The sequence below is a fragment of the Passer domesticus genome, chromosome 12, assembly GCF_036417665.1.
Source record: "Passer domesticus isolate bPasDom1 chromosome 12, bPasDom1.hap1, whole genome shotgun sequence".
NCBI lineage: Eukaryota > Metazoa > Chordata > Aves > Passeriformes > Passeridae > Passer > Passer domesticus.
In genome coordinates, this window is record NC_087485.1 from 6,315,394 (window position 1) to 6,342,929 (window position 27,536).

General features: G+C 51.1%; 1 protein-coding gene across 3 annotated transcripts in view; it reads left to right on the forward strand.

Annotated features, from left to right (window-relative positions):
• CPNE2 (copine 2) overlaps positions 1-27,536 on the forward strand; it is a 41,755-nt gene that overhangs the window by 8,219 nt on the left and 6,000 nt on the right. For all 3 annotated transcript variants that reach the window (XM_064387175.1, XM_064387177.1, XM_064387176.1), the window contains exons 2-12: positions 2,736-2,932; positions 8,032-8,211; positions 9,553-9,627; positions 12,345-12,416; positions 15,878-15,961; positions 18,914-19,003; positions 19,210-19,308; positions 20,075-20,161; positions 20,328-20,387; positions 22,731-22,864; positions 23,537-23,591. In XM_064387175.1, coding sequence (XP_064243245.1) covers positions 2,765-2,932; positions 8,032-8,211; positions 9,553-9,627; positions 12,345-12,416; positions 15,878-15,961; positions 18,914-19,003; positions 19,210-19,308; positions 20,075-20,161; positions 20,328-20,387; positions 22,731-22,864; positions 23,537-23,591 — 1,104 coding nt within the window. In that variant the 5' untranslated portion in view covers positions 2,736-2,764. The remainder of the gene's footprint in view (positions 1-2,735; positions 2,933-8,031; positions 8,212-9,552; positions 9,628-12,344; positions 12,417-15,877; positions 15,962-18,913; positions 19,004-19,209; positions 19,309-20,074; positions 20,162-20,327; positions 20,388-22,730; positions 22,865-23,536; positions 23,592-27,536) is intronic.

Below are 27,536 nucleotides of genomic sequence, written 5' to 3' on the forward strand. Positions count from 1 at the left end.
GAAAGTTGTAAGCACAAAGATGTTAAGTTCAGAAGGTCCTGGATGCTGGAGCCCAAAAATGATTTTTTGGGACCATGTCCCTGCATTCTGGTCCTACTCTTGTGACACCTCTTGATGGCAGATGGGACCCTGGGGCAGCCAAACCTTCAGGCCTGTCCCTGAGACCCCTCATTGGGAGCCTGGCCGTGTTTCCCTGGGAGGGCACGTGTCTGTGTGCTCGGCACGGAGCCCAGCTGGGATGGAACACCAGGAGAAGGTTTGGCTGCAGATGCTGAGCGAGTCACAGGACTTTGTTCAGGGCAGCAAATGTGGGGAGAGGAGAACAAAAACGGGTGCAGAGACTGGAATACAGATGATGGCACGCTGACTCTTTCAGTGCCAGCTCCAATACCCCCAGAATGTCAATCTTTTGTGGGGTGTTAGAATGGTGCTGGTCGCTGATGGTGCCTCCCATGTGAAGCCTCTGAGCTGGTGCTGGGGCAGCAGGGGCTGAACCCACACCTGGCCCTGTGGAAGGTGCTGGATCCATGCTGGTGTAGCAAGAAGAAGGTGCTGGATCCAGTGCAGTGGCAGCAGAGGTGGCTTTCCAGTGTTTGCTCTGGCTGGTGCTGGCCATCTCCTCACCCCAGTGCTTGTCCTGACCGTGCACACCCTGGGGAGCCAGACTGAGCTCAGGGGCTGAATATGGGTGATGTGCTGTGCACCAAGAGGATGTTTTGGTGTCTGCTAGCCCTGGGAAAAAAGGTTTTTCCACTGAGTCACTTGGTGCCTCTGCTTTTTACGAGCCAGCACTGAGATCTGGGAGAAGGGGAGATGGAAAAATCCCGCCCAGATCTCCCTACTCCAGCAGGACCAGGTCCATGCCAGCACAGCCGCCCCATGTTTGCTTTTCAGAGGGAGTAGTAGACAGACAGCAGCATAAATAGAACAGGCTTGGCTATTTTAGGACATTGATTACATGATCAGTGCATTAAAGAAAAATAATTAAGTAAAATCTTCACTTTAGCTGCAGCTGGCAACACGGGCTTGGGTGGAACAGAGGCAGGGATGGCACCTTGGAGCTGGTCCCTCAGCCGTGGTGGATGAACTTTTACTTCTCCATGTGTTCCTCCTTGAAGCTGCAGTAGATGGAAGGTTTCCCACTCTGGTGTGACACTGGCACCACTCTGGTGTGACACTGCCACTGCTCTGGTGTGACACTGCTGCCATTCTCGTGTGACACTGGCACTGCTCTGGCGTTGTGCTGCTGTGCACAGGGGATGATGGCATGAGACAGGCTTGGTCTAGGCAAGGGGGAGCCACTGTGGGTGCTGTTTTGGTGATGCTCAGCAGTGTCTGCAGCCAGGGATAGGGTTTTCCTTCTTCTGGAGAAGTTTCTGGGTTCTAAGGGAGCTGGGATGGTTGTACCACTCTTTCCCTGAGCAGCAGTCTGGGGTGAAGAGCTTCTGTTTCCTGGTGGGGGTTAAAACCAGGCTTCCTTCTGGTGATTTAATGCCAAGAAGAGATCTTGGCAGGCAGGAGAAGAAGGCTCCAAGCCTTGGGAACCAGAGCTGTTTTCTGCTCAGAATTCATTGCAGCAGGGCTGAGCACTCAGGACAGCTGGTGGTGAGCCCTTCTCCCTGCTGGGATCACCCTCTCCCTGCCCTCCATCCCCATTCTAGCTTGGAAACTGAGCTGCAAGGGAAAAGGGCAGCAGCCCAGCTCCTGGCAGCACAAGGGCTTGTAAACACTCATACCCCGGCAAAACAAATAGATAATATTAATTGGGGCTTCAATGCCAAATAGAAGCAGATGGTTTATCAAGGTGGAGGAAGGCAATGTTTGAGGGCTTCAGATAAAGTGGATGAGCTAGGAGCCACTCTTCAAAAAGAAGACAAAAAATATTGAAGCAGCTGCTGAGAAGAGCTCACTCTCCACTAGCAACCATAGCCACAAAAGTTTGTTAGTATAAATTAATCTAAAAATGCTTTTTTTTTCCGTTTTTCTCCCCTTTCTTCTCCATTGAAGATCACTGGTGATTCATGACAAGTAAAATGTATATCAGAAGTCCAGACTGTCCTGTGGGATGGGGTTTTGCACTAATAATGGTATAAAACACATTTATCTCTGCAAAATGGCTTTGGTAGCAGACTCTTGATAAGATTTTAAATGGATTTTTAGTCAGGGCCCTGTAAATCGTGCTCCAGGTCATGCAGTGCTTGTCACTGCTCTGAAACCACTATTGCCACTTTTTAACTGCTGCCAGAGCCACTGTTCTGTGCTGGCCTGGGTGGAGATGGGGCTGGTTGAGGGCTGGAGCTGCCCTGCATCACACTCTTCCTCACAGTCTCACCCCTTTCCCTGTGATGATTTGCAGAGCAGAGCTCAAGTTTGCCCCTTAGCTTAGGTCTGTGGTCTGTTGCCTGGGGACAGCCGGACAGCAATCAGGTTTGTGCTGAAAGATGGTGTGGAAGTGTGGCTCCTCAGCACAAACAAAAGAACAGCATGCTTGGGGTGTACCTTCTGCCTTGAGGGAGTGAGATGTTACCTTCCCTTGAAAATCTGTTATTTATGGAGCAAACTCACAGCAGCTCACGGGTGTGCTCTGCTGGGCTTCCACTCAGGACACCTGGGAGATGGGGCCAGCAAAGCCTCATGGCTTAGATCACCTGTGTAACACAGAGCAGGAGGCTCTGCCGTGGGGCAGTGTGTGTGCCCAGCTCAGCAGGGCTGACAGAAGGTTTGCTGTCCCACAGAGTGCCTGGAGCTGCTGCCACCGGGCTCCATGGCCTACACGGTGCCGCCCGCGCCGGCGGGGCCCGTCGGCTCCCAGTACTGCGTCTGCAAGGTCGAGCTCTCCATCTGCGGCCAAAACCTTCTGGACAGGGATGTCACCTCCAAATCCGACCCTTTCTGTGTCCTCTTCATGGAAGTCAACGGGAAGTGGGTGGAGGTAAGTCCTGCCGTTGTGTGGATTTATTCCTCCCGTGGTTTGCTTGTGCTCGTGTCCCTCTCTCTGTGCTCGCGCCTCCCTGAGCAGAAGTGGAAGCTTTTCTGGTGCTGCTGAGGCTGTGTGTGAATTGTTCTGTGTGACAACTGGTCCTTCCCCCATCAGTGCTTTCTGCTTTGTGCTGGGCATTGGCTTTAACTGCAAATTCTGATTTATACCTGCAGCCGTAGATGGTTGGTCTGGGAGGAAGCAGGGTAGGCAGAGTACGGATATGTAATGGATACAGGCACCTACATTGGGTGCAGCAGAAAATGAGCATTAAGGGATTTAAGTCATGTAAACCATACAAAAATTTTCCCAGTTCCTGGGAAATTAGGTGGTCTCATTCAGGTACTTGGCCAAGGAGCTGGTGAATCACCAGCACAGCCTCAGGTGTCCAGCAGCTGATCTCACGTTCTGCAGGGAGAGTGTAGGGGAAAACTTCACTTTGCCACAGTCTGCAATTTTTTTCAACAGCCTGGATGAGAATAATGAGCTTTCCAGCTTTGATAAGTGTCATTTCTGACCTAATTGTGCTTTTCAGGAATTTTTCTTTCTGTCAGTAATGTCTCAGTCCAGTGGTTTTGATCCCGAAGCTTTCTATGTGATACAAATGCGTGGTGCTTTTAGGTTTTTGTTTTTCTTTTCTTCTGCTATTTTTAGCTTCTTTCTAATTGGCATGGTAGGCACTGGACCGAGCCTTGAGCAGCAGCTCAAGGGGTGTGGTGTGCTTGTGGCACCTCGGGGACACTGCTGGCATTGACTCACATGTGTCAGGCGTGCTGTGTAGGTTTGGCTCGTGGCTGGGTGCCAGGCAGGTCAGGAGAGGTGGGATTGCCCGTGAGAACCTCGCTGGATGGGGTGTTTGATGGACTCTTGGCAGCTGGTGCCACGTGGTTCACAGCTACCCCCTTGTTCTCTGTGATTTTGGCCACACAGATGTGCCCCTTGCCCTGAGGGGAACCTCTCCTGTCTGAAGGAGGTGGCTTTAATAACACAACTGAAGTGTAGGGGACAGAATAAGCCCATTGGAACCCATCCTACCCCACTGCCCCTTTGTCCTCCACACCAGGTTAGGGACATTCCCAAGCCTTGGAGCTGGTTGTGGTGGTGGGTCTCCTCCTTTGGCACCAGCCCTGGTGCTGGTTCTGAGCTGGGCAGTGGGGCTGTGCCCCAGCTGATGCCAGCAGGAAGATTTCTGCTCGCTGTTCTTTCTAGCTGTAGCATTTGTTCCCAAATACAATTACTTTGTCTCACTGAGCTTAATAGGAATTTAAAATCTTTGTGAATCAGCCTTGGAGGAGTGGGGGAGGGTGGGATGGTAAACCACAGGTTGGGAAGTGAGGATGGGCGATGTTTAAACGTTCTGCCCAGTGATGTCATCTGGCAGAAGCCACGAAAGAGCTGACCTGTGGTGCCAGGAACAGGGACAAGGGACACATGAGTCAGCCCTGCAGCTGCCTTTGTGCCACTGAGTCATCCAGGCAGTCCTGCACCTTCAGCATGAGCTTCCCTTGGCACTTGAGACAGCATCTCCCTGTGTTGGGGCAGGAAGCACCTCCACATGCTGGGCATGCTTGCAGGTCCCCAGCCAGCCTCCCTCTGGACACTGGAGACTCTCCAGCTGCTTTCACTGAGCACAAGGGCTGTTGCTGGAGATGGTTTCCTGGTTTTGTGCTTGATTTGCTGAGTTGTAGGATCATGGAATGGTTCCTCTTGGAAGGGACCTTAAAGATCACCTCGTTCCTACCCCCCTGCCATGGCCCTTGCTTGAAGTCACATCAGCCTGGCCTTGAACGCTTTCAGGGACAGGGCAGTCACAACTTCTCAAAGAAACCTGTGCCAGGGCTTCCCCACCCTCACAGGGAAGAATTTCTTCCAAATATCCAATCTAACCTTGCCCTCTGCCATGTGTGAAGCCATTCCCCCATGCCATTGTCTGAAGTCCCTCTCCAGCTTTCCTGTAGCCCTTTCAGGTGTTCTGAGGTCTCCCCTGAGCCTTCTGCCTTCTGAACAATCCCAAGGCTCTCAGCCTTTTCTCACAGGAGAGGCACTCCCTCCCTTTAATTGTCTTTGTGGCCCTTTGAGGCTCTTATCCAAACAGATTTTTTTAATTAGCCTGGCTGCCTCTTAAAAACCCTTGTGCTTTTCTGCTTTTTGCTGCCAAAGGCCCCATTCTTTCCAGGGACTGCAGATCTGAAGGGGATGGCAGGAGCTGCTGGCAGGTGAGGGATGGTGTGTGAAGAGGCCTCACGTGTGATGGTCACCAGCAAGGTGACTTGTGCTCACCAAACCAAAATCAAACCTTGTGCAGCTGTCACAGCTATCAGCTGAGGATATTGTTGTGCTTCACACTGGTGAAGAGAGAGATTAAACTGTTGAATCTGGGTGTTGAAGAAAGCTCCATCACTCCCAAGTTTACCTCAAGCTGGCTGGTATTTTCATACCCTTCCTCCAGCCACCTCTTTCAGAACAGAGCTGGAGATGGGACCTCAGGTTATCTCCTTCACACTCTGGTCTGGGTGTGAAAGGACTGGCTTTCCTTGGTCCCTGGCTTCCCAGTCATTCAAAGAGCATGGAAGGACCTAAAATCCATCTCTGCTGCCTGTGCAGCCCCATCTCCTCAGCCTGGAGGGGGATTTGTGTGTGTTGTGCTGCTGAAATGAAGCAGAGCTGTGGATGCCCTCTGCTCCTGGTCCAGCTCACCCCTGGGCGGATGCTTGGCTCCTTTGGGACTGGATGGCAGCAGAGAGGAGAGGATCTCTGTGAAGCTGTGTGGCCCTGGCAGCTCACAGCCCACTGGTGTTGATGGGTTTGGCTCCCTGGGGTGCAGCAGGTGGCTATTCTGGGAACACAGCATTTACTTTAGTTGTTTCTTGCCAATTAACACAGACTAAGCGGTGTATATATAGCAAACTCACCACATTTCCACTGAGCCCCTCCAAAACCTGCCTTCTGTGCTGAATGAGTTTCTTTGGGACTAAGGTATGTGTTTGCTTGATTTTTTTTTTTTTTTTTTTTTTTTTTTTTTTTTTTTTTTGGAGGCTTTTTTCTGCTCTGCTTATTCTTGGCTCGGCAGCTCTGGCAGACATCCCACTGTCCCACAGCCTGGTGCTGCCCAGGGATGCCAGCTGCTTTCCAGAGAGGTTTTGCCCTGGATCTGGGATGCACAGGCAGCTCAGCCTTGCCCAGAACTGGGTGTCCTGGCTGCAAGACAAGTTGGAATGCCAGCCAGGGTCACAGCATGGCCAGAGGCTTTGTGCTGTCTCACAGGGAGATGGGATGGTCTTTCCAGACACTGAGGACAGCAGCTTGTGATAAAATCACACTGGACAGTCCCTGCTTTTTCTTATCTTTTAATATCCATGTTACCATATCCTGGGATAACCGGTGATGTGGCAAAATGCCAGTGCTGTCATAACACCTTCCACTAGCCCAGGTTGCTCAGAGCCACATCCAACCTGGCCTGGAGCACTTCCAGGGATGAGGCAACCACAGCTTCTCTGGGCAACCTGTGCCAGTGACTCACCAGCCTCACAGGCAAGAATTTCTTCAGAACATCTAATCTACACCTGCCCTTTGTCAGTTTGAAGCAATTCCCCCGTTGTCCTGTCACTCCAGACCTTTGTCCAAAGTCCCTCTCCAGCTCTCTTGGACCCCTTTACATGCTGGAAGGTGCTCTGAGGTCTCTCCCAAGCTTTATCTTCTCCAGGCTGAGCAGTGATACCAGCATGAAACCATCTGCTGCTCTTCTGACAAAGCTCCTGCTTGCTTTGCAGGCTGGAGGATTCCCCCCCAGCTGGGAGTGTTTCTTGTTCAGCTCTCAGGCTCTGCTGCCCATGCCCTTCCTGCCCTTTTCAGCTTCAAAAGGATATTTTGCATGTTGGGCCCTAAACTTGCCCTTGTCTCCTGCCTTTCAGCGTGTCTGGGGGGAATATGGGTTCTGACACTAGAGTTCAGACTCTCCCTGCCTGTGGACTTCCAGAAGTGAATACACTAGCTTTTCTCAGCCTCAGTTTCCCCAGTTTCTAACACTTTGGACAAAGTCCTGGGGGTTTGTCTTTGTGCAGGCTCATGACAGGATCCCTGCTGGTGCTGCCACCCTTCCTGCAGTGTGAGTTATGGGGTCTGGGACCAAAGTTTCATTACTGGAGGGCAGCATTGCAGGATCTCCATCCTGACTGTCCTCAGGGCGTTTCTTTGGCTCACACAAGGCTTTCTGACCACCTGTGCCATGCAGTGTTATAAACCCACCCTTCCACCAGCTGCTTGCCAAGTTTCCTCTGCTCCTCTCCCTGCTCCTGGCTGTGGGATGCTGCAGGGAGCCGTGGTGCTTCCCCTCTGACAGTGGGCTCCCCACGTGCCTTCCAGTCTGTGCCTGCCCTTCCAGTTCACCAGGGACATCATTGCAACAGCTCAGGGTGACAATATCTACTGAAGTTTTGTCTCTGGGCCCTTCCAGCCTCTTGTTGCTACTAATGATTGGTGAAATCTATGAAAAAAGGGACTGTGGTGATGTTTTTTTAATCTTTTTGTCTATGGAAGGCCAATAAAGAAGAAACCACATGGATGTTTTGGTTTGAGTTCCAGAGGGAAATGCTAGAGAGTTGTGTTCTGGCTCATGACACTTCTTATTTTGCTTGTCCTTGTTTCTGGCTGCACAGAGTAGAAGAAACAAGTTTGGTACTACAGCTGTGAGGGTCTGGTTGAGGACCAGAGGTGTGTGAGAGCCTCAGCTCATGGGAGGACAGGGCTTAGAAGCAAATGAAGCAATTCTGGCTGCAGTGATCCTCAGGTCCATGCTGACCTTGGCTGTTGGGTGGGAAGGGTGTCCATGCAGCCCATCCTCGGGGAGGCAGCTCTGCAGGATGTGCCATTGTGTGTCTAGATGGATCCCAGCTTGTGCACAGGTGTCACAGCCTGTGTTTGGGGACAGCCCTGCTCAGGGCTTGGTGTGCTCATTCTGGTGGTCACTGTGGGTTTTCTGGGTGGCTCTGGCTGAATTAATTTTCAGTGACAAAGCTGTAAGAGGCACTTGCCTAAATGCCTCTTTTTCTTTCCAGCTGGACAGGACAGAGACAGCTGTGAACAATCTCAACCCAGCTTTTGCCAAGAAGTTCATCATTGACTACCACTTTGAAGAGGTGCAGAAGCTGAAGTTTGCCCTGTTTGACCAGGACAAGTCGAGCACTCAGCTGTATGAGCACGACTTCCTGGGCGAGTTCTCCTGCACGCTGGGCACGGTGGGTCTGAGGCCCCTGCAGCAAGGGGACCCCAAAACACATCAGGCACAGGGGTGTGGTGAGATCGCAGCTGTTCTTCTTACCCCATGCAAAGTTTTCTGGCTCCTTCCTGGAGAGACAAATTTAATTTCCTTGTCACACTTCAGCTGTTGAGGTTGAGCTGTTCCACATTAGGGAATGCCTGCTTGTTCAAGTCTAAGCTAGTCATGGTGTGGGTTTCTGCTGGTGCTGGCAAAGAGACATCAGCTGGAAGCTTCAGGCTCTGTCTTCACCACGGGTTATAGTAAGGGCCCTGATGACCATTTGGCTTGGGAAACTTCCAGATATTTAAAGTAGGATGCAGATGTTTAAATGTAGTCTGTTTTTCTTCTCAGTTTGGGTTGTCTCTTTCTGAAGATTTTGTCCATTGCTGTTGTTAGCAAAACATTCCTCCTGCTTGAGCATGTTGGTGCTGGAATGTGTCTTCTGCTCTTCCTGTGGAAAAGCTTTTGAGACACAATGCAATTTATAAGTTTTTGGAAGGTCTTTTCATTCATGAGCCCAGACCCTGTTAGAAGCTGGCAGCTACATTCTCCAAATGTCTTTGTAGTCTGGCTCAGAAGCAGGGAATGAGGGGGATTTTTTCCATCTTTTTGCAGCTGAGAGCTTCTGTGGTGCCTGGCACAAATGCAGAGGCTGGGATCAGGGCACAGGTAGTTCCTGTGGGTTGCTGGATCTCCATGTGGGCATCTGCACCTCATAAGGAAAATGACAGGGTCTCCAGATCTGAAGGAGACTGAAACTCACTGAGCTGGGAAAAATCTGAAGGGTTTAATTAATTTCCCAGTTTATTCTGTGTATCCTGTTACAAACAAGAAGTGAAGGGAAGAACATGGCTTTGGGGGAGGCTGTCCCTGCTCAGGCAGTCCAGAATGACGCTGGGGGAGAGCATCCAGCTTGTAATCAGGATCCACCCCTGGAAACATGTCCTGCAATCAAGGTGCTAGCAGGGGTCATGGTAGAAGTATGTGAAATGGGCCTTGAGGGAACGAGTGGTGATGTTGCTGGGAGCAAATTGCAGTAGTTCTGTCTGTGTGAGGACCCACTGATCTCCTCCACTGATCCCTGGGTTCAGTGGGAAGTGATGCTTCAGCCTCCTGTGCTGCCACTTCTCTGCACCCCGAGGGCTGGGCTGTCAGTGGTGATATTCCCACTCTCACAGTCATCCCTGCATATTGGTGCCTTTCTTCTGCTCTTGCAAATGCTTAATCGAATTAACCAACATGAGCAATGATCAGTTGCTTATGAGTCTGCTTTGGATCACTTGTACAATCATGGCTTTATTGTGTTTGGCTTCTCTAGATTGTCTCCAGCAAGAAAATAACACGGACTCTCCTCCTGGGGAATGGCAAGCCAGCTGGGAAGGGGATGATAACGGTATGTTGGCTCCTTTGTGCTGCTGCTGGGCCTGTGAAGGTGGATGGGGCAATGCAGGACACTCACAGGGGCTCCAGGAGATTGGGGTATCTCTTGAATATTTTTCCCTTTACCTCTAATTTTCCTGGCCACTTTGGTCTGTTTGGAGGACAGTTTATTTGGGACAGGGACGATCTTGCTCAGTGTCTGTCCTGTGCTTAGCACTGTGAGTCTTCAACTTCTGCTTCAGTCTCAGAAATAAAAAATACCTCAGTCTGGAGAAGTACAAAGTAAATCTGTGCTGCTGTTGTTCGTTATCTGGTAGAAGGAGCCTGCTCAGACCTCTCTGATGCAGCTACAGGTAATAGGGCTCATTCCTTTTGCAGGGATGGGTGATTTTGTTTGTAGGATGAGGATGTGCCATGGCAACAACTCTCATGGCAACAGCCACTGCTTCTGATACAGACCCCTTCGGGCAGTGGCCTTCCTGCTGCGGAGCTCTTTAGCAATGTTCTTTCTTAAAAAGAAGATACTAAATTTAGGTGTGTTTCTGTTCTACCTCAGCTGCTGTCATTTTTGGATCTCTGCTGTGTTGTGGGTTTTGTGAAATGTGCAGCTGGGCTGCAAAGTTGTGGAAGGAAAGGCCAGCAAGGAGTTAAACTTCTGTCAGGTTTAAAAGCACTGGAAAGGTTTAAAAGCCTGGGACCTGGTGCATCTCTGTTGCTGTTTGCTTTAGGGGAAGACATTTTTCTCTCCTAATTGCTGCAGTTAGTCTTTAAATGTGGGAGGAAAAGCGCAGTGAGGTTCAGAAGTGGGGCCATTCCCAAGGCTCTCACATCCCATCTGATGCTTGAGCGGGAAGAGCTGGAAAAGTTTCCAGTCAATTTCAAAGGCTACATGCCTTAGAAAAAGGAAGGTTCTGTTCTGTCACTAATGTGTCATTAAACATCCAAGGGGCAGAGACATCTGCTTAATTTTGTCGAAGTGATACGATTTCTTGATCTGGGTTTTTTCCTCCTGGACTGGGTGATGGCAGCAGGGTTGAGTGTGGTGGGCACCTTTCCTGCTGCTTGCTGCAGTGCTGGAGCACAGGCTGTGGACACCACTGCAGGAGCAGGCTTCAGGGAGCTTGGAGCCAGAGCCTGACTTCCTTGTCCTCATTCCCTTCAGTTTTGCCCAAATATCCATTTCCTAGCTGAGATGCTACACAGGTGAATGCAGCAGAAGAACTTGGCTGAATAGATGGGACTGTGTGGGGGCCCCTAAGTTTGAAGAGAGAAGATCCCAAAGCAAACCCCTGAGTTTATAGAAGTCCATTTTAAAATCTTGCTGCACCCCTCTGCAGGACATAATGGTGGGGATGTTGTTACTGTCTGTGCTGGCCATGAGAAGATGCCACCACCAACCTGTGGCAGGGTGGCACAAGGACATTCCTGGCTTGTCTGCACAGCCTGGCTTTTACATAGCCTACAGGAGCCCTAATGTGCTGGATTCCAATTGAACATGCTTTTGTAGGGCTGAGGAAAGGGCAGAGTTCATCCTCTTCCCTACAGTTTCTCTTCCTCTTGCTGGTTTTGGTGACTTACACACACCAGGGATTAGGTGGGAGAGAAAAGTAATTCCATGGCATGGCAGTAGGGAACTTCTGTATGGAGCAGAGGGGAAAACTGGGGTTCATATGCAGTGGATGGGTTCTCTGTGGACCAAAGAGTTGTGTCCACCATGGGAAGGCCAGGAGGTTGTCCAGGAGCTGTGGCTCATCCCCTCACCCAGCTGCCCAGGCAGATGCAGGAGCTGCATCTCTGCCTCCTCATCTCTGACAACTCCCCAGCTCTCCTAAGTGCCAAGAACTCTCTGATTGCTTGTTCTGTAGAAAATTGTCCCCTGGAGTTCTGCAAGTTTTTCTTAAAGCCTTGGTGTAATGACACTGCATAATTTCCGTGCAGGACAGCCCCTTGTGAGAGCCTGCAAACAGCCATGCTTGGGGCACTGTGCACAAGGACAATGTCCATACTGTGTTCCAGGCTGTTCCTGGTGCTGGCTTCTGCCCTGGGAGAAGGAGGATGCAGCTGGGAATGCTGTGGAACAGCTCAGCCCACCTCAAGAGATCAGAGAAAGAGAGGTGGAGAGCAGATGCTTGGGCAGGGAAAAAAAAAGACAAGTGATTCAGAAAATGGCTTGTAATAGAAGTGAATAAATGTGGGGTTCTGTTATAAACATTCCTTTGAAATACCAAGAGACTGATTAGACCATATTCCAGACAAAACTGGCCCACTGGAGGTTGACAGCTGAAGCCCTTCTGGAGCAGGTGTGGATAAAGTCTCTCCAGTGAAGTGGTCTGGGCTGTGCTCCTGCCTGCTGCAGCTCCTCAGGAGCAGCCATGGAATCTTCATCCTTGGGGCTGCCTTGCCAGGTGGTCACGTGGAGACATGGCTAAGTCCTGGGTTCCACCAGCATGTCCCCTAAGGGAAATGTTCCCCTGAGGATGTTTTTGCCATGCCCAGCCCAGGACCTTGAGGATGAGGTGGCACATCTTGCTGGCAAGGGTTTGTATGGCTTCTCCTTCTCTTGGCTCAGTCCTTGGAGGCTTCTCCTCCTTGGAGGCCCTGAATGAGCCCTGGTGCAGAAAAGCCACGTGAGACCAAGTCCAGCATAACACTCAAGAAAGGGGTTGATTTTTTTACCAGAAGCTTAATTTTTTATGCTGAAAATGAATTCAGCCTTCCCTTGCCTTTCAGATAGCTGCCCAGGAGCTCTCGGATAACAGGGTGATTACTCTGAGCATGGCTGGCAGAAAACTGGATAAAAAGGTGAGTGGAGCTGTCTCTGGGGTGTGCAATGTTAAATTTCTGCCCTTGGGATCTAAAGACATCTCTGCTTTGGGTGTAGCAGTGACAGAAAGCAATCCCACTAGAGAAGACTTCAGGGTGAAACTGGGTGAGATCCTCTGGCTGCTGGGTACAACTGTGCCTCAGTTTCCCTGTTGTCACGGGGTTTCTTCATCACACATCTCCAGATGGAAGGATTCTGTGTGGCATCTGTGTATCAGCATGTCTCAGGGACAGCAGATTTACTCCCTCAGTGGCAGCTGTTTGGAATTGCCTCCTGACAGAACTGGAAGTTTTGATGACCCTTGACTCCAGTATCTCAGACGAGCTGAGAGCTCCTGGCTTGTCACCTTCAGCTCCTCTGGAAATGGGGCAAAGATCTGCTTCTGTATCAAAGTGTAGGGCCTGTCTTCTCCAAGGAGGTGAGGATCTCACAGAGGCAGGCAGCACACGAGCTTTGCTTTGGATGTGATGCACAGGAAACAGTGAGCCTCTCTGAATGGCATCTTCTGACCTTATTTACCAGGCAACCAGAACTATTCCTCTTGAACCACTCCTGTTGCTAAGCAATCTATGGGAATATTATTTTTTCCTTCTTCCTAGTCTCTCCAGAGTTTGTTTTATTGCCAGGATGGCCCTCAGTTTCTTTGAAAACAGGGTAAAGCAAGCAGCCAGGCAGAAGGGTATTTGCTGGGGCAGAAGATGGGGCTCACCCAGTCCTGTTGTTAAAACTCAGTGGGTATCTGGTTTATCCAAGTTGTTTTCCCCACCTGTTGGAAATGGCTGTTTCCTCACCCTTCTACTTACCTTGCTTAGTGCAAGGAGCCAAATGCCCCAATTAGGAGGTGACAAAAAGCTCCATTTCATCTATAGGTGTCAGCAGAAATGTTGTGCTGAGTGATCACCTGGTGTCACCAAGAGCTGACAAAGTTTCTTTGCCAATTCCCGTACTGCAGGACAGAGCTGCAGTGCTCAAAGTCCTGCTCATGAGCAAAGGATGCTCAGGTCACTTCATGCAAGTTAAAATGGCCCTAGAACAGGGATATTGGACAGAAAGCAGTATTTTTGTGTCATTTTTGGTTATGGTTGAAATGTAGACATGGGACCTGGGTAAAACTTGTTTAAGCTTAGGAAAGACAGTGAAAATTGAATAAACAAAAGAAAACCAAGGTTAAGATTGTAACCTGCGGAGTTGCAGCATCCAGTACCATGCAGCATGGAGCTGAGGAGCACAGCTACAGGCTCAGACATTATAGGAAGGGACTGGATCTCACAGGACTTTGTGGTGGGGTCACCTTTAGTGCACACACCAGGCTGAAGCCGTGGTCATCCGTGACTGGCAGCTGTGCCACAAACCCAGCCTGAAGCTGTGCTCAGCCCCAGGCAGCTCCTTCTGCCATGGCTACCCTGAGGCTGGGATCTCTTTGAGGCTGCAGGCAGGTCTCCTCCCCAATCCCATTCCATCCTCTCCACCTACATCTCACTACTTTGATTTAAATGTTGAAACTGCAAAGCAGGAGCATGTCAGCAGCAGATTCAGCGGGGCTCTTATACCTTACGATCAGTTCTTGGGAGAGTTGTTGAAAGACAAAATATCTTGCAGAAGAGGAGGTATTTCCACCTGGGGCCAGCCCTGTGAAGCCCAGAGCTGTCCGTGCCACCACAGCAGTGGGGACAGCAGGAGGGCAGTGATGCCTCAGCATGGCTGGGGCACACAAGTGCTGCAAGCCAGGACTGCTGCTGGAAGCTGTGATGTGGGGAGCTGTATCTGCTGGAGGTGCCAGCTCCACCCTCCTTCTCCACGGTGTGTTAAAACCAGTTTGGATCATTTAGGTTCTTGGATCAATTTGCAGATCGATCTGGTCTGCTGAGCTCCTTTGGTTGCTCAGTTTCCATCTCCTGCCAGGTTTGCAGGGGTGAGATGTGTGTGGGTTTGATGTTTTAAAATAGCAGCCCACAGTCTTGTGGCTTGGAGACATCTCCCACCCTGCTTTGAACAGAACAAGGCTGACTGGACTTGCAAGCCAGGCTGATCCACTGGGATGGCAGCAAACATCCTTCAAAGCTCCCCAGTGCCTCCACCAACCCACGCTGGGCTGCTGCTGATGAAGCTGCCTTGGCTTGGAGGTTAAGCCAGCACAGGCAGGGTCAGGTGCCCACCACGGGCTCTTTAATCCATCTGTGAAACCTGCAAGTGCCAAGCCCATGTGGTGGGTGAGCAGGATCAGAGCTGGGCCATAGCCGCCAAGCTGCAGAAGGAATGGCTTGTGTTTCTATCCTACAAATGTGTGAAAAAGGGTAGGAAAAAAATAGCCTCATCTCACCAGAGAGCCTTTATGGTCTGCTTCTCTGCAGAAGAATTTTGACTGAGGCAAGTTGTAGTTTTCCCAAGCCAAAACACTTTGCAGTGATTTACTTTTCTGGCTGCCTTCAGAAACAAGATTTAGATAGAAATGTTGATGGATTTTCTGCTGGGACATGGCTAGAACCCATGTGCCATCTCCTGGGCTTGCTGTGGACAGGAGGTGCTGGAGTGTCCATGTTTCCTCCTCCTCCATGCACAGCCCCTCACATCCCCACTGCATCACTCAGAAACACAAACCCATAAAAAGTTCCTCCAGCTCCTTGAAGGATTCAGACACCCACCCTCCTCCAGGAGGAAAACCCAACTGAAATAACTTGAATTCTCAATAGATTGTCTGGAATATTTGGGATTTGGTTTTTTGTTAGCAGCTCCTTGGTTTTTTCTGAATGGGAATGAAGTTCTGCCTGGAAGAGCTGGAGTTTCCCTGTGGTGCCACCAGCGCCTTCCTCCTCCCCGGGCTGCAGCCCCCGGGCTGGCTCCCAGCAGGGGTGTGTGTGTTCATGTTCCTCACAAAGCAGAGCCCTTTGTCGGGGGATTATCTGAGGAGACGCTGGCAGCAGAGGCAGCACACACTGACTCAGGGCTGTGTATCTGGGGTGTTACATGATCTCTGTCAACACCAGGGCAGCTCACTCCTTAAAGACTTCCTCTGCTTATGCTTTACTGCTGTGTGTAGGAGGGTGGATTTTCTTCCTTTCTCCCCCAAGACATGCACTTCAAAATTCTGTTTTTCCTCTGAGGCTGTGGATGTTTTTCCAAGCCCAAACGCAGCTGCCTCCCAGCTGGGGTTGTTTTCTGTGGCATCTGTGTCCAGAGAGCTTGTTGGGCACAGGCACACGCTGGGGTGCCAACCCACCCATCTCACAAAATGTGCTGGGGAAATCAAGGGGATTCACACAACCAGGACAGGGAGGTGGGCAGGACACTGCCTGTGGGTGCTGCTGTTTGCCAGAGTGCCTGACCTGGCCCCATGAGGACAGGAGAGTGTCTGCAGGGCTGGCAGTGACACAGAACATCTCTCTTGGACCTCTGCTGCTTGCAGAGCACCATGTAACCCATCCTGTTCTTCTCCCTCCAGGACCTTTTTGGGAAGTCAGACCCTTTCTTGGAGTTCTATAAACCAGGTGATGATGGGAAGTGGATGCTGGTTCACAGAACAGAGGTGAGCAAAACTCCAACCTGAGCTGCTGAGACATCTCCATCCTCACATCAGCTTCTCTTGCTCCTCATGGTGTTATTTCATCCATTGCCTGTCCCCTGGGCTCCAGAGACTTCAAAACCTTACAGCTCACTTCCTGGTGTCCAGTTGAGGCTGCTGGACTCCAGCAGATGAGGGTTCACTGGGGCCAGCAAAGTCCTGAGATCTTTTCTGTGCACTGCTGCACGTAGCATGCAGAGAGGGAGATGGTCTTGGAGCCTGTGATAATCTCTGGTCTCATCCTGGGCTTAGACTGAGCTCTGGGCCACTCTCCCTCCTCTTTCAGGAGCATCAGGATGAGCTGTGACCTGGGGAGATGTGGTGTGAGGTGGGGAAAGGTTAAAAGGTTCTGGCACACCTGCACCTAAGCTGGGTGTGCAGGCACCTCCACTTTCGGTGCACGAGGCCTCGTGTCTCTCATGAGCCAGAGCCACAGCCAAGGAGGCAGAGAGCTGTACCAGGGTCTTGGTGGGTCTGAGCAGGGCCAGCTGACCCCTCCTCTCCCTCATTTATGCTTGCTGTGGTATTTTGGTCTGAGCTGGTCACGTTCTCAAGCTGCTAAAGCCAGTGATGTTAGGAATGCCAGGCACAGCATAGGCAGGGAGAAAAAGGCTGGGTTTTGCTTTAACAATGGACTAATAAGTACTTTTCAACTGCTTGCTTTCTTCTCCTCAGAGCTTGTTTCAAGGCTCTTTTTAGTTTGCACATAGTTCCTGGTAGCTGGCAGAGAGAGGAGAGGGAATCACTGGAGGGGGGACTCACAGCAGCTTCCATGGCAGAGGAAGAGAGCTCCATCTCTCCCCATCTCACACCCTTCTTCTTCCATCCCTTTTCTCGTCCCCTCAAAGCCTGGTTAAGGAGTTGTACCATCACAGGAAAGTGCTGTAACAAAACACAGGGGGAGCTCAGGTGGAAGGAGAAAGTGGTGTTTATTTACAAAGCCTCTCCATATGTTTGGTTTTGCCACTTCTGTGCAAAGTCCATGAGGATTTCCTTCACTCACACACCCACATGAGCACCAGGATGTGGGTAATGCCTTCTGTCCTGTGGTACCTATACAGGCCATCCTTATAACCTCAGCTCTGCTGTTTATTTTTTGGTGCTTTCCCACACACCTTTCCATGCATATTTAGTTCACATCAACCTTAGTATTTCTCCCGGATTTCTGTGGGAGCAGGCTAGGACCTTACTTGTTTTTTCCCTCATGATTCAGTGTGTGTAGCTGGGCTTTGACTCAACAAGATGCGTTTCTCAGATGTGGGGGTTTGGAGTGGCCTCCAGCCCTTCCTTCTGGAAGAGGCATGGCAAGGTGACTGCGCACCAGCCATTGCTGGGATCTCCAAAAGCATGCCAGCTTTGTGGGGAGCAGATGCTGCCCATTGTCCTGTCTCACTGAACCAAGGTCTAGACAAGTTTTCCTTCAAGTAATGGATGCTCCAACAGCCTCCACCTTACCAGCCCTGCATACATCCAGGTGCCCTGAGAGGGATACCACGGTAGGTGACCCATCCCGGGAAGTGTTCAAGGCCAGGCTGGATGGGTCTTGAAGCAGCCTGGTCTAGTGGAAGGTGTCCCTGCCCCTGGTGGGGGATTGGAACTGGATGAACTTTCAGGCCCCTTCCAACCCAAGCCATTCTATGATACTGTGACCATCTTTGTGCTTTGAGGCTGAATATAAGAAATGAAGTTCTCCATTCTTGTAGCTTCCAGTGCAGGAATAGCACCAGCTTTCAGTCTGATGCTGGCATTTCTCCTGCCCCAAAGGGCAGGATGGGTGCACTGCTGCAGTTTGTTGTCTGAGCACAAATGTGAATGCTCAGCTGGAGCTCTGGATCCTTCCCCACTCACCCTGGTGACCTGGCAGCCTGTGGGCAGCATCTCGGGATGTGTGGGCTCCCCTGCTCTCCCAGGCTCCTGGAGGAGGTGTTTACAAATCCAGCAAAACTGTTCCTGCAGTGTCAGGGTTTCCCCACTCTCAGGAAGAGCCTGGCTGTCAAACAAGATGCCAGTTCCAGGTCCCGTGCACTGTTTGCCCACAGCAGCAGCCATGGATCTATCTCCTCTCACTGCTCTGTGCAGTGACTGCAAAGAGCTGCAAAGATCCAAGGTCCTGCACACAGATATCCTCCGTGTTTGCCTTGCCCAGAGAAGGGTTAATTTGCTGCCTGTGCCTGACTTTCCTGTGAATCTCTCTTTGTGAACACCACACCTCTGTGAAAAGGGATCTTTGCCTGCCCTGCAGGCACCTCCGATGTACACAGCATGTGCCTGGAGCCCGCTCCAGTTTGCTTAGGTTTCCACTAAGCAATTGCATTCTCTCAGGAAATGTCAAAAAGCATCAATTAATATTTCTCCAGCCCAGGCAGCAGATGTTACACAGATGAGACAAGAGAGCTTAATGTGCTCCGGGCTGTTTTGGCTTTCCAGGGCTGGTTGCAGCATCTTGCTGCTCCATCTTCTCAGTGGTCAGACCCCAGATAGATTCAAGCTGTATTTGGGTGCTGGGGGGGTGTAAGCAATGAGTAGGGGGCAAGCAGTGGGATGCAGAGGGCATCAGTGGCAGCTGCTGGCCTGGGAGTTGTGCAGTGAGTGCTGTGCCCGTGCTCAGGCATTGCTGTGCCCGTGCTGCCCGGTGTGCCACAGCTGTTCTCCCAGGCAGATTTCCTTAATTGCTCCCAGAGGTGGATAAATCTCCCAGCGCAATGAAAACAAACCTGGTGTAACTCACACGTGCTGCAGCCTGAGGAGGGGGAGCTGCTGTGGCTCAGCTATGGAGGCAGGGGAGGGCTGAGACAGCTTGCCTGGCCTGGCCCACCGGAGCTGCTTCAGGGTCACTCTTGGAGCTGTGTCCCTGCTTTGTCCTGGTCCCCACCTGTGGGTGTGCCCATGGTAACAGCACCTGTGCTCCCCCTCCAGGTGATCAAATACACTCTGGACCCCGTCTGGAAGCCGTTCACTGTGCCTTTGGTGTCACTGTGTGATGGAGATATGGAGAAGATGATAAAGGTAGCGGGGAGCCCTCTGGCTTGTATTGTGGGAATCAACTTCTGGGATTGACTGTTAAACATCTGAGCCCCCATGGCTGCTGTTAACAAACCCCAAAGCAACAAAAAATTCCTCCTTTGGGGTCTCCAGCAGGAGAGGCTGGGGACTTCAGCAGCTCTTGCAGGAGATATTCCTGTCTCTGAGGCTGGTTTGTGCTCCTTCCCCAGGTGGTGTGTTACGACTACGACAGTGATGGGGGACACGACTTCATCGGGGAGTTTCAGACCTCGGTGGCCAGGTTGTGTGAAGCCCAAGATGCCTCTCCAGTAAGTGCTGACATGCTTTTGGGGAAGAATGAGGAAGGGGTTCCTCAGGGTTGATGGTAGACTTTGGTACTTGCACCCTCAATCTGTGCTCAGAAGAAGCCAAGTCCAAATTCCTTTCTCCTTCCACCCTCACCGTGAGTGACCCAGGCTATGGCTGTAGCTAAAAACATCTGAGCTAGAGAGAGCTGAGGCAGACTTTGCTGAAAACCAGGCTCTGCTGGGTGTGTGAAACAGCACCCATGGTTTGGAGGTGCCCTGTGGTTTGGGGGGCCAGAAGGGGAGGTGTGACTTGCTGCTGGAGCTGCATCTGCAGCAGGGGCAGCCTGGTCCCCAGGAGTGCAGCTCAACACGAGTTTTGTGCCAAAGGTGTCCCCGTTTTGCCCTGAAGTGCTGGCCAAGATCCTTGGCAGATGCCTCCTGGTTGAAGGGGTGTTGTGAAGAGCTTTGCACTGCTGTCTTCACCAGGATTGCAGGCTAGGAGATCTTGGTCAAGGCACAGAGAGGTGTGGAACACCATGTGTGGTGCATTGAGTCTCCTGCCTGGGGAAACTGAGGCACAAAGGCACAAAATGCTCTGTCTAGGTGGTGCCAGAGGAGGCACTGAGCCCGTTTTTCCTCTGGATTTGCAACCTATACCCTGGCAACAAAATCTTCCTCTTCAGCACTGGAGGGAGGCTGTGCCCAGGACATGCTGCTGGTGGCATCTGCAGCCACGTGGCACAGCCCAGCACTGCTCTCACACCAGGGCCTGTCTCGTGTGTTACAGCTCGAGCTAGAGTGCATCAACCCCAAAAAGCAGAAGAAGAAAAAGAACTACAAGAACTCTGGGATCATCATTGTCAAGTCCTGCAAAGTGAGTATGTTACTGAGATGTTTCCTTCAGCCCTGACTGAGCTTGGGTCCTCTCGAGCTCCCCCATCCCTCATCCTCTGCCTCTCTTGTGTTTCCAAGGTTGAATAATGATGACAATGATGACAATTGCTGAAACACTGGGGTTTTTTTGGTTTTTTTTCTTTCAGATAACCAGAGATTTCTCCTTCCTGGACTACATCCTGGGAGGCTGCCAGCTGATGTTCACTGTAAGGACTTTTGCTTCTGTTTGCCCAGTAGAAGTAACACCTATGTGATGGGCAGAACTGGGGAGGGAGGTTCAGTGTGGGGTTTGGCACCAGCTTGGGGTGACTTCTGACAGTGAGGAGCTGCCCTTTTTGCTGTCAAACCATGTGGGTTTGGGGATTCTGGGGATGCTGAGGTACATCCAGTAGCATGGAGGGAGCTGGCTGGACTTTGGCTGAAGGCCACACTTTCAAAAAGACCTGACCCTTCACAAAAGTCACCAACTTCTCTCCTTATTTCACACTTTAACACCCTCATTTTTTTTATGGCAGCTCTCCTTATTCTGAGCCCAGATGGGAGGCTTTGGGATGTTGTAGAGATGGTTTTCTGCATTTTTACTGACATTTCCACCTTCTTTCAAGCTGGACCACAGCTTGTCAGGAGTAAATAAGCAAGAACATGGCAATCCTGAGTGAAACCACCACAATGCAGAAGTGGGTTTCTCAATTTCTCAAACTGTCCTGGTGCAGAGAGCTGCATCCAGAGTGCTGCAGGCACTCACAGTTAGAGTTTGTATTTTGTTGTTTTATCTGAAAACATGATGGGGGAAGAGTAGGAGGAGGAGGAAGAGTTGCCATAGGAACAGCAATGATTGTGAGAGCTTTTTGTGTGCTGTTCTGCCTCTGTGTGCTTTGGTCTTGGTGCTGGAGAGTGAATACAAGAGAAAATCAGTGAATTTATTGGTAGTACACAGCTCTTGCGTGAATTAGGTTTGAATGCAGAAATTTTCCTCCTGTCTAAAGATCTGCTGGTTATTGGAGGGCTCCTCCTCCTCCCAAGGCATCTTTGGTCCAAAGGGTGTGTTTCCAAAGGGAACACTGCAGAAACACCTGAGCTGGCAGGAGGATGCTGCGCACACCCCCTGCAATTTGGAAAGGCCACTGGTGCACTCCCCACTGAGGGAGGGGCTCAGGAGAGGAGGGCTGAAGCCAGAGAAGATTTTGGGCTCAGCTGTGTGTCCCGTGTTGGAAGCACACCAGCTATGTCCCTCTCAGACTCAGTACCTGAGTCCTGCTCTTGATGACACTGCTTGCACGAGCAGGGCCCCTGCCTGTCTGACTCCACTGAGCCCCCGCCCTGTGCCTCAGTTTCCCTCTTGCTCTCTGGCCATGGTGGCTTGGCCAGAGCTGGGCACAGGGGTGCTCCAGAGGTGAACCACGAGTTTGGTGAGGCCATACAGTTTGGCAAAGTTAGGTCTTCATGGAACCATAGGATGGTTTGGGTTGGAAGGGACCTTCAAAGATCATCTCATTCCACCCCCTGCCATGGACCAGCTTGCCCAGGGCTTCATCCAACCTGGCCTTAAGCACTTCCAGGGATGGGGCAGCCACAGCTTCTCTGCACAACTTGGGTCTCACCACCCTCACTGTGCAACATTTTCCCCTTATCTCCGATCCCAACCCACACTCTTGCAGTTTCCCTTGTTCCCTTGTCCTCCCATGCCCTTTTACCAGCCACCCTGGCACAAGGTGGTGACACGTCCTGGGCTGTGGTGGCTTCTTGCCCCAGCCAGGCCAAGGTCCCTTCTCAGGCAAACTGCCAATTGTCCTCTCCCATTACAGATATGGAGCAAAATCTCTCTCAAAATCCCTGAGCTCAATTTAGCCAGTGGAGTTATTTTGGGTTTTGCCTCTTTGCTAAGCAAACAAGTCGAGTGCAGTCACGCTGCCTGCTTGCCTCGTCCCAACTCTTCCTTCCCAGTCACATCAAATTGGGTGGCTCAGCATCTCTCCTCTCCTGGCCAGATTTATCTGGGTCTGAGATAGGCATTTCTACAAATGCCTTTAAATAGCAAGCCTAATTTAGTGCCTTCCCGACAGAGTCCCCTGAGAGCTCAGCATATATTGGTCCCTGGGGAAGCCTGGTGAAGAGCTGGTCTTCCTGCCTGCAGGGAAAGGGCTGCTCAGGGCTGTGATGCTTTGGTCAAAGACCTTGAGATCCAGGTACCCAGGAGGCCCTGGCTGCCTTGGTGTCCCTCAGTTCCATCCTTGGGAGATGGGCAGCGAGAGTCCTCAGCTGGAGGTGGTGGCTTGCTCCAGGAGCAGGGGCTGCTTGGGGACACCTTATGTGATGTTCATTGATGAAAACTGGAGGAGTAAGAGTGAATGACTTTGCCTAATGTAGTATTTAATCAGCTTTTTGCAGGGAACGTGAAGAAATGGATTTTGTTAAACATTTTCAAGGGGTTTGAGGTTTGGGGTTTGAGGGAGCTGTGTGTGGGCCTCACAGCAGTGGGGGCTTGGTGGCCAGGTCTCTGGTGACATTTGCTAACAGAGGATGAGTTTATGCCTTTCTCTTGTCTCCAGGTTGGGATTGACTTCACAGCTTCCAATGGGAACCCCCAAGAGCCCTCCTCTTTGCACTACATCAACCCCCTGGGGACAAACGAGTACTTGTCAGCCATCTGGGCTGTGGGCCAGATCATCCAGGACTATGACTCGTAAGCACCGTGCCCTTCTGCCACCACCCCTGTTTTGCAGATGTTTCCCTGGCTTCCCAAGAGGCTCCTGGGATGCATCTGCCTTGTCCTGGGGCTAAGTAATATCTTAAGGATGTTATTTACCAAAAACATCAGGATGCAGGAGGAGAGGGTTGGGACAGGCTTTCTCCTCTCCCCCCATTGCTGCTGTGGAGGGGAAGAATGTTAGCAGAGGTGGAACATCCTCTGCTAGGGGCAGGGACCCTCAGCTTGCTGTTGTTTACTGTCAGAGCTGTGACCCCAGGTTGCCTCATTCCTCAGACATCCTGAGGAGTGGAGAAAATACCAAAAAAATATCATCTCAGACATTGTTAGAGAAAACAAAACAGAAGTCTGTTGCTCTCACTGTGATGGCTTTTGTGACCAAAATGGATTGCTCACTTTTTAAAATCTCCAGGGTTACATGCCTGCAAGAGACGCATGTGTTTGGGCAAGAGGATGCTCCTGGTCTCTATGGGAAACAGAACAAAGCTGGACTCTTCTTTCTCTAAAGATCAGATTCAAGGGGGAATATCTGTTCTCTCTTGAGAATGCTTATCTCCCATTTTACAAGCTCTGTATGTTTTGGGAGAAGCTGTGCAAGCCTGCTTTGTGTGTGTCAGTACACCCATATGTTTTCCTCCTCCTCTTTAGGGACAAGATGTTTCCTGCTCTGGGATTCGGCGCCCAGCTCCCGCCAGACTGGAAGGTGAAGTGCTGTGGCCACCTGAGTGTTTGAGATGGGTTTGTCCTGATGTTGCCTTGGCAGGAGCAGAACTGCCAGGGCTTGGTCAGGGAAAAGCTGCTGGGGAGAGGGGGAATGGGCAAATGTGGAATCTCAGCCAGTGGGATGTGTCAGTGTGGGTGGGCCACAAGGCCGGGATGGGGCATAAACAGCCCATTCCTTCATTCTGCACTGGCATGAAAGCAGCAGCTCCCTGGCATTAATAGGCAGAGCCAGGCTTTGATTCATTTTCCTGGCAGAAGGCAGGAACAGTTCTGGGGAAGGGAAAAGGCCTCTGGATGAATGTGTCAGACGGCAGCTAAGTCTGGAAGGGGGCTGGGAGCTAGGGAGCCTTGATTTGATGTTGCACAGGCAGAGCCTGCAGGGACTGAAGCAGAGGAACTTTCCCAAAAATCCACCTTGATCTTTGGGTTAGGATTAGACACTGGTCCTACAAGGGCTGAGCTGCACATCCTGCTGTTCTGGAGGGCAGGGAATGGGGCTGTTCCTGCAGCCTGGCTGGCAGATGGGGAGCATCTTCTCACGGCTGAGACAATGTGCTGGGACACCACCATCATTAATTACTGGCTGGGTCTTCTGGCCGCTCTTTGCTCACGCCCTTCGTGTGCATTTTCTTTCTGCTCACTGGTCTTGAGGCGTTCCCAGCTTCAGGCTGGGGCTGGATCCCAGCGAGCCCTTTGTGTTCTGTGGGAGGGGAGCTGTGCTCTGGGCTGAGCACAGCGGGGCACGTAAGTCATGAGCAGCTGGGAGCTGGGCTGGGAAGCTCCTCACTGCCAGCCCTCATGGCTGGGGATGTCCTGCCCGCTCCGGCATTGTGCTTTTCTCTGCCCTCCCAGCAGCCAGAATGACTCAAGTGGGAGCTCTTGCTGTTTGCCAGCCACAGAAGGAGATCCCTCCATGTGCACTTTGGAGCTGATTCATCTCCTTGGCCTGCAAATGTCTCTGGTCTGTCACTTTATCACTTTTGTTGGGAAAATCTAGGTAAGCAGCTTCCAAGGTCTAAGAGCCAGCTGCTGACAGGGATTTATTACTTGGGGAGAAAAGTGGCAAGTGCAGTAGGCACGGAAAGGGCACAGCAGCTCAGGATCATCACGGGGAGCATCCTGTTCTGCTGCCCATGTGTGTGAGTCAGTGCCCACAGGAAGGGCATTGCTGGGTTGGAAACAGCCCTTCTGGCAAGACTGGAGGTGGGTTGAGGATGAGGGCTGGGGGCTCTGCACGTGCCTCTTGCAGCTTCCTGTGGGCCAGGAGATGCTCTGTAAAAGCTACCAGAAAAAGCACCTTGTTTTCCCCCAGAATGATCTCTAAGCTTAATGGGGAGCAGCTTCTTCCTCCCCAGGTGCTTGGGCCATGCCTACAGGTCACCCATGACCCATCAGTTGTCTCATATTATCAGGGGGGGCATCCCTGGTGCATTTCCCTCCAGCTTGAGGCTTTCTCTCTCCCCAGCTCTCTCTAAGCATCACTGGCTCCACTCACTCATCAAAGATTTTTTGGCTATCAAGGCTCATTGGGTAATTTCAAAGCCAAAACAGCAGCTCTTCATGAAAACCTGCACCCTGTGTGACAGTGGACAGAAATCAGGGACCCACAGACCCGAGTAAAGACTGCCAAGAGATACGAGAGGTATAAATGGTGCTTTGTGCTCCCGTTGCCATGGCTCCCCAACGCTTCTCAGGCGCCCGTCGGAGCAAGATGTTTCGCACACAAAAGTCGCGTTGGAAATGTCAAAGAACATCTTGCCGTGTAACAGCTCTGCAGAGAGCCTTGAGTGGTTTCCTAGCAGGGAACAGGAGAGGGGAGCAGATGGGTTCTGCTTTCTGGGGGATGAGCAAAGGCAAAGCAGCAGCAGGGAGGGGGATTCTAAATGTTGGAGCCACACCGGTCACCTGGATTTGGGAAAGGGGATCAGCCAAAGGAAGCTGGTGGCTTGACTGATGTGTAATCTCCAAGGCTTTCCATCCTTTTGCCTTCTATATATAAGTATATCAGCAAACTGAGTCATGGCAGCAGTGGGATTCCTTCTAGGGGTGGCAGAGAACCCTCTGTGAGGTTGGTCTTACCTTTGGGGTGGTTCAAAAGTTTCTCCCTGTGAGTTACTGGGGAATGGATGCCTGTAGGTGCTCCATGTACATTTAGCTGGACTCCACAGAAACTGTTTTCAAAGTACAAGCTGAATAGGGAATGACATCCTTTCTTTTAAGATTTTTGTTGTTTTGAAGCCCTCCTGTTGATTTTTTAGGAGATATGTATATATAGATATATATTTATATGTATATATGTAAAATTCATAAAAACTCCAGAGAAGGTTTTGCAACACTTCTGCCACGTAGGGGTTCTGCTCTGTAGACAGTGAGGAGCACAGCTTGAAATCATTTCATTGCTTCTTAAAAGAAAGACAAACCCCTCTTTTGCAGAGCAAAACATGGAAATATTTCTGCCTGCCTTGTCTATAAATACTCATGACAGAATTTTGAACATCTTCTAAAATAAAAAAAGCAAGCCCATTACAACCTCAAGTCAACTGAATTTGGGTATATAGCCCAAAATCAAGGCTTCTGTGAGAAGAGGTGTATGCAAAACACAGCCATATATTCAGCTTGTGTCTGTCCTGGTGGCTGTGATGTTCCTGGTGGTGCTCTGCAGGCCTGCAGAGACCTGAGCAGCTTGTGCTGGGGCACCAGTCAGGCAGCCCATCGGCTTTGCAGCGTGGGGAAGACTTTTGGTTGACTTTACTTTTGTTTGGTTGCTATTTCCCACCCCACAGCCTCTTGTAAAAACAGTTTCTGCTGCTTTCGACACAATGCCCAGCATAACTGGAAAGTCTGAATCAGACGCGCGTTGCGTTTGCAGCCTCGGGAGGACTCCGGCTTCAGACAGCTCTGGAGGACACTCGGTTTTGCCAGCATTGGGAATATGTGTGTCCCAGAGCAATTCCCTTGCTGAAAAGCTCAGCAATCCTCCACCCTTCCGAGAGGGAGACAATATCCTTGTTTTGTAACGCTGGCACGAACAGGGTGGGAGCTTTTTGTTTCAGAGTCCTTGAGCTGGTGGCCTGAAGGCACAAATCACCCCTTCAACTTTCAGAGGTGCTGGAAGAGGCAGTTGCACATCCTTGATGCTCCTGAGATTCTGTTTGCTTCTTAGAGTGCCTAAACTGCTGGGAGCAGAGTGAGGAATGTCTAGCCCACATATCTGGTGGCTGTTCCACAATCAGGCTGCTGACCCACAGCAGCACTGGAAAGGTTCATACTGGAAGTCAGGAGCCCTCTCTTGCAGCTGGGCTGCTGAGCTTTCTGTGCTGGCTGAGACAGGTTCAAAGCAGCTGCTGCCCACCAAGGTGTGGGGGCTGTCTGCTCTTGCCACAAGACCTTTTTGCAAGACCACCTCCCTCTGAAAGCTTGAAAGGAGGTGGTGGAAAGCTAAAGGGTCTTGGATGTGCTGTTCACACATCCAAGGATGGGTTCATAGGCAATGAAAACCAGCTCAGATTGTGCTGGGACTTGCTGTCCATCACACCCAAGCTTTCACATCACCTCTCCCACACTGCCTTTCACCCTCATGCTGATCCAGAGGATGAGGTTAATCAACTGCTGGTTTGCTGTTGTACCTGACATGCCAGACCAGGTCTTCAGCACAGCTCATGCAGTGTCTTCTTCCCTCCTTCTGCATCATCCTCGTGCAGAGGGATGGGGAATGGAGATGCTGCCAGGGCTGGCACTCCCTGCGATGAGTTTGAGTTTTCTCTCTTTAAAACCTGCAGCAGGATGAAGTAATTTCTCCTAGTGACTGGTGAGATGGCAGAGCTGGCTGAGAGCATCCCTTCTGCCTGCTTCCCCTCTGGGCAGCCAGCAGGAAGCCACGTGGACAGACCTGCTTTGATAACTGTGGGAGAATGTATGGTGTGAT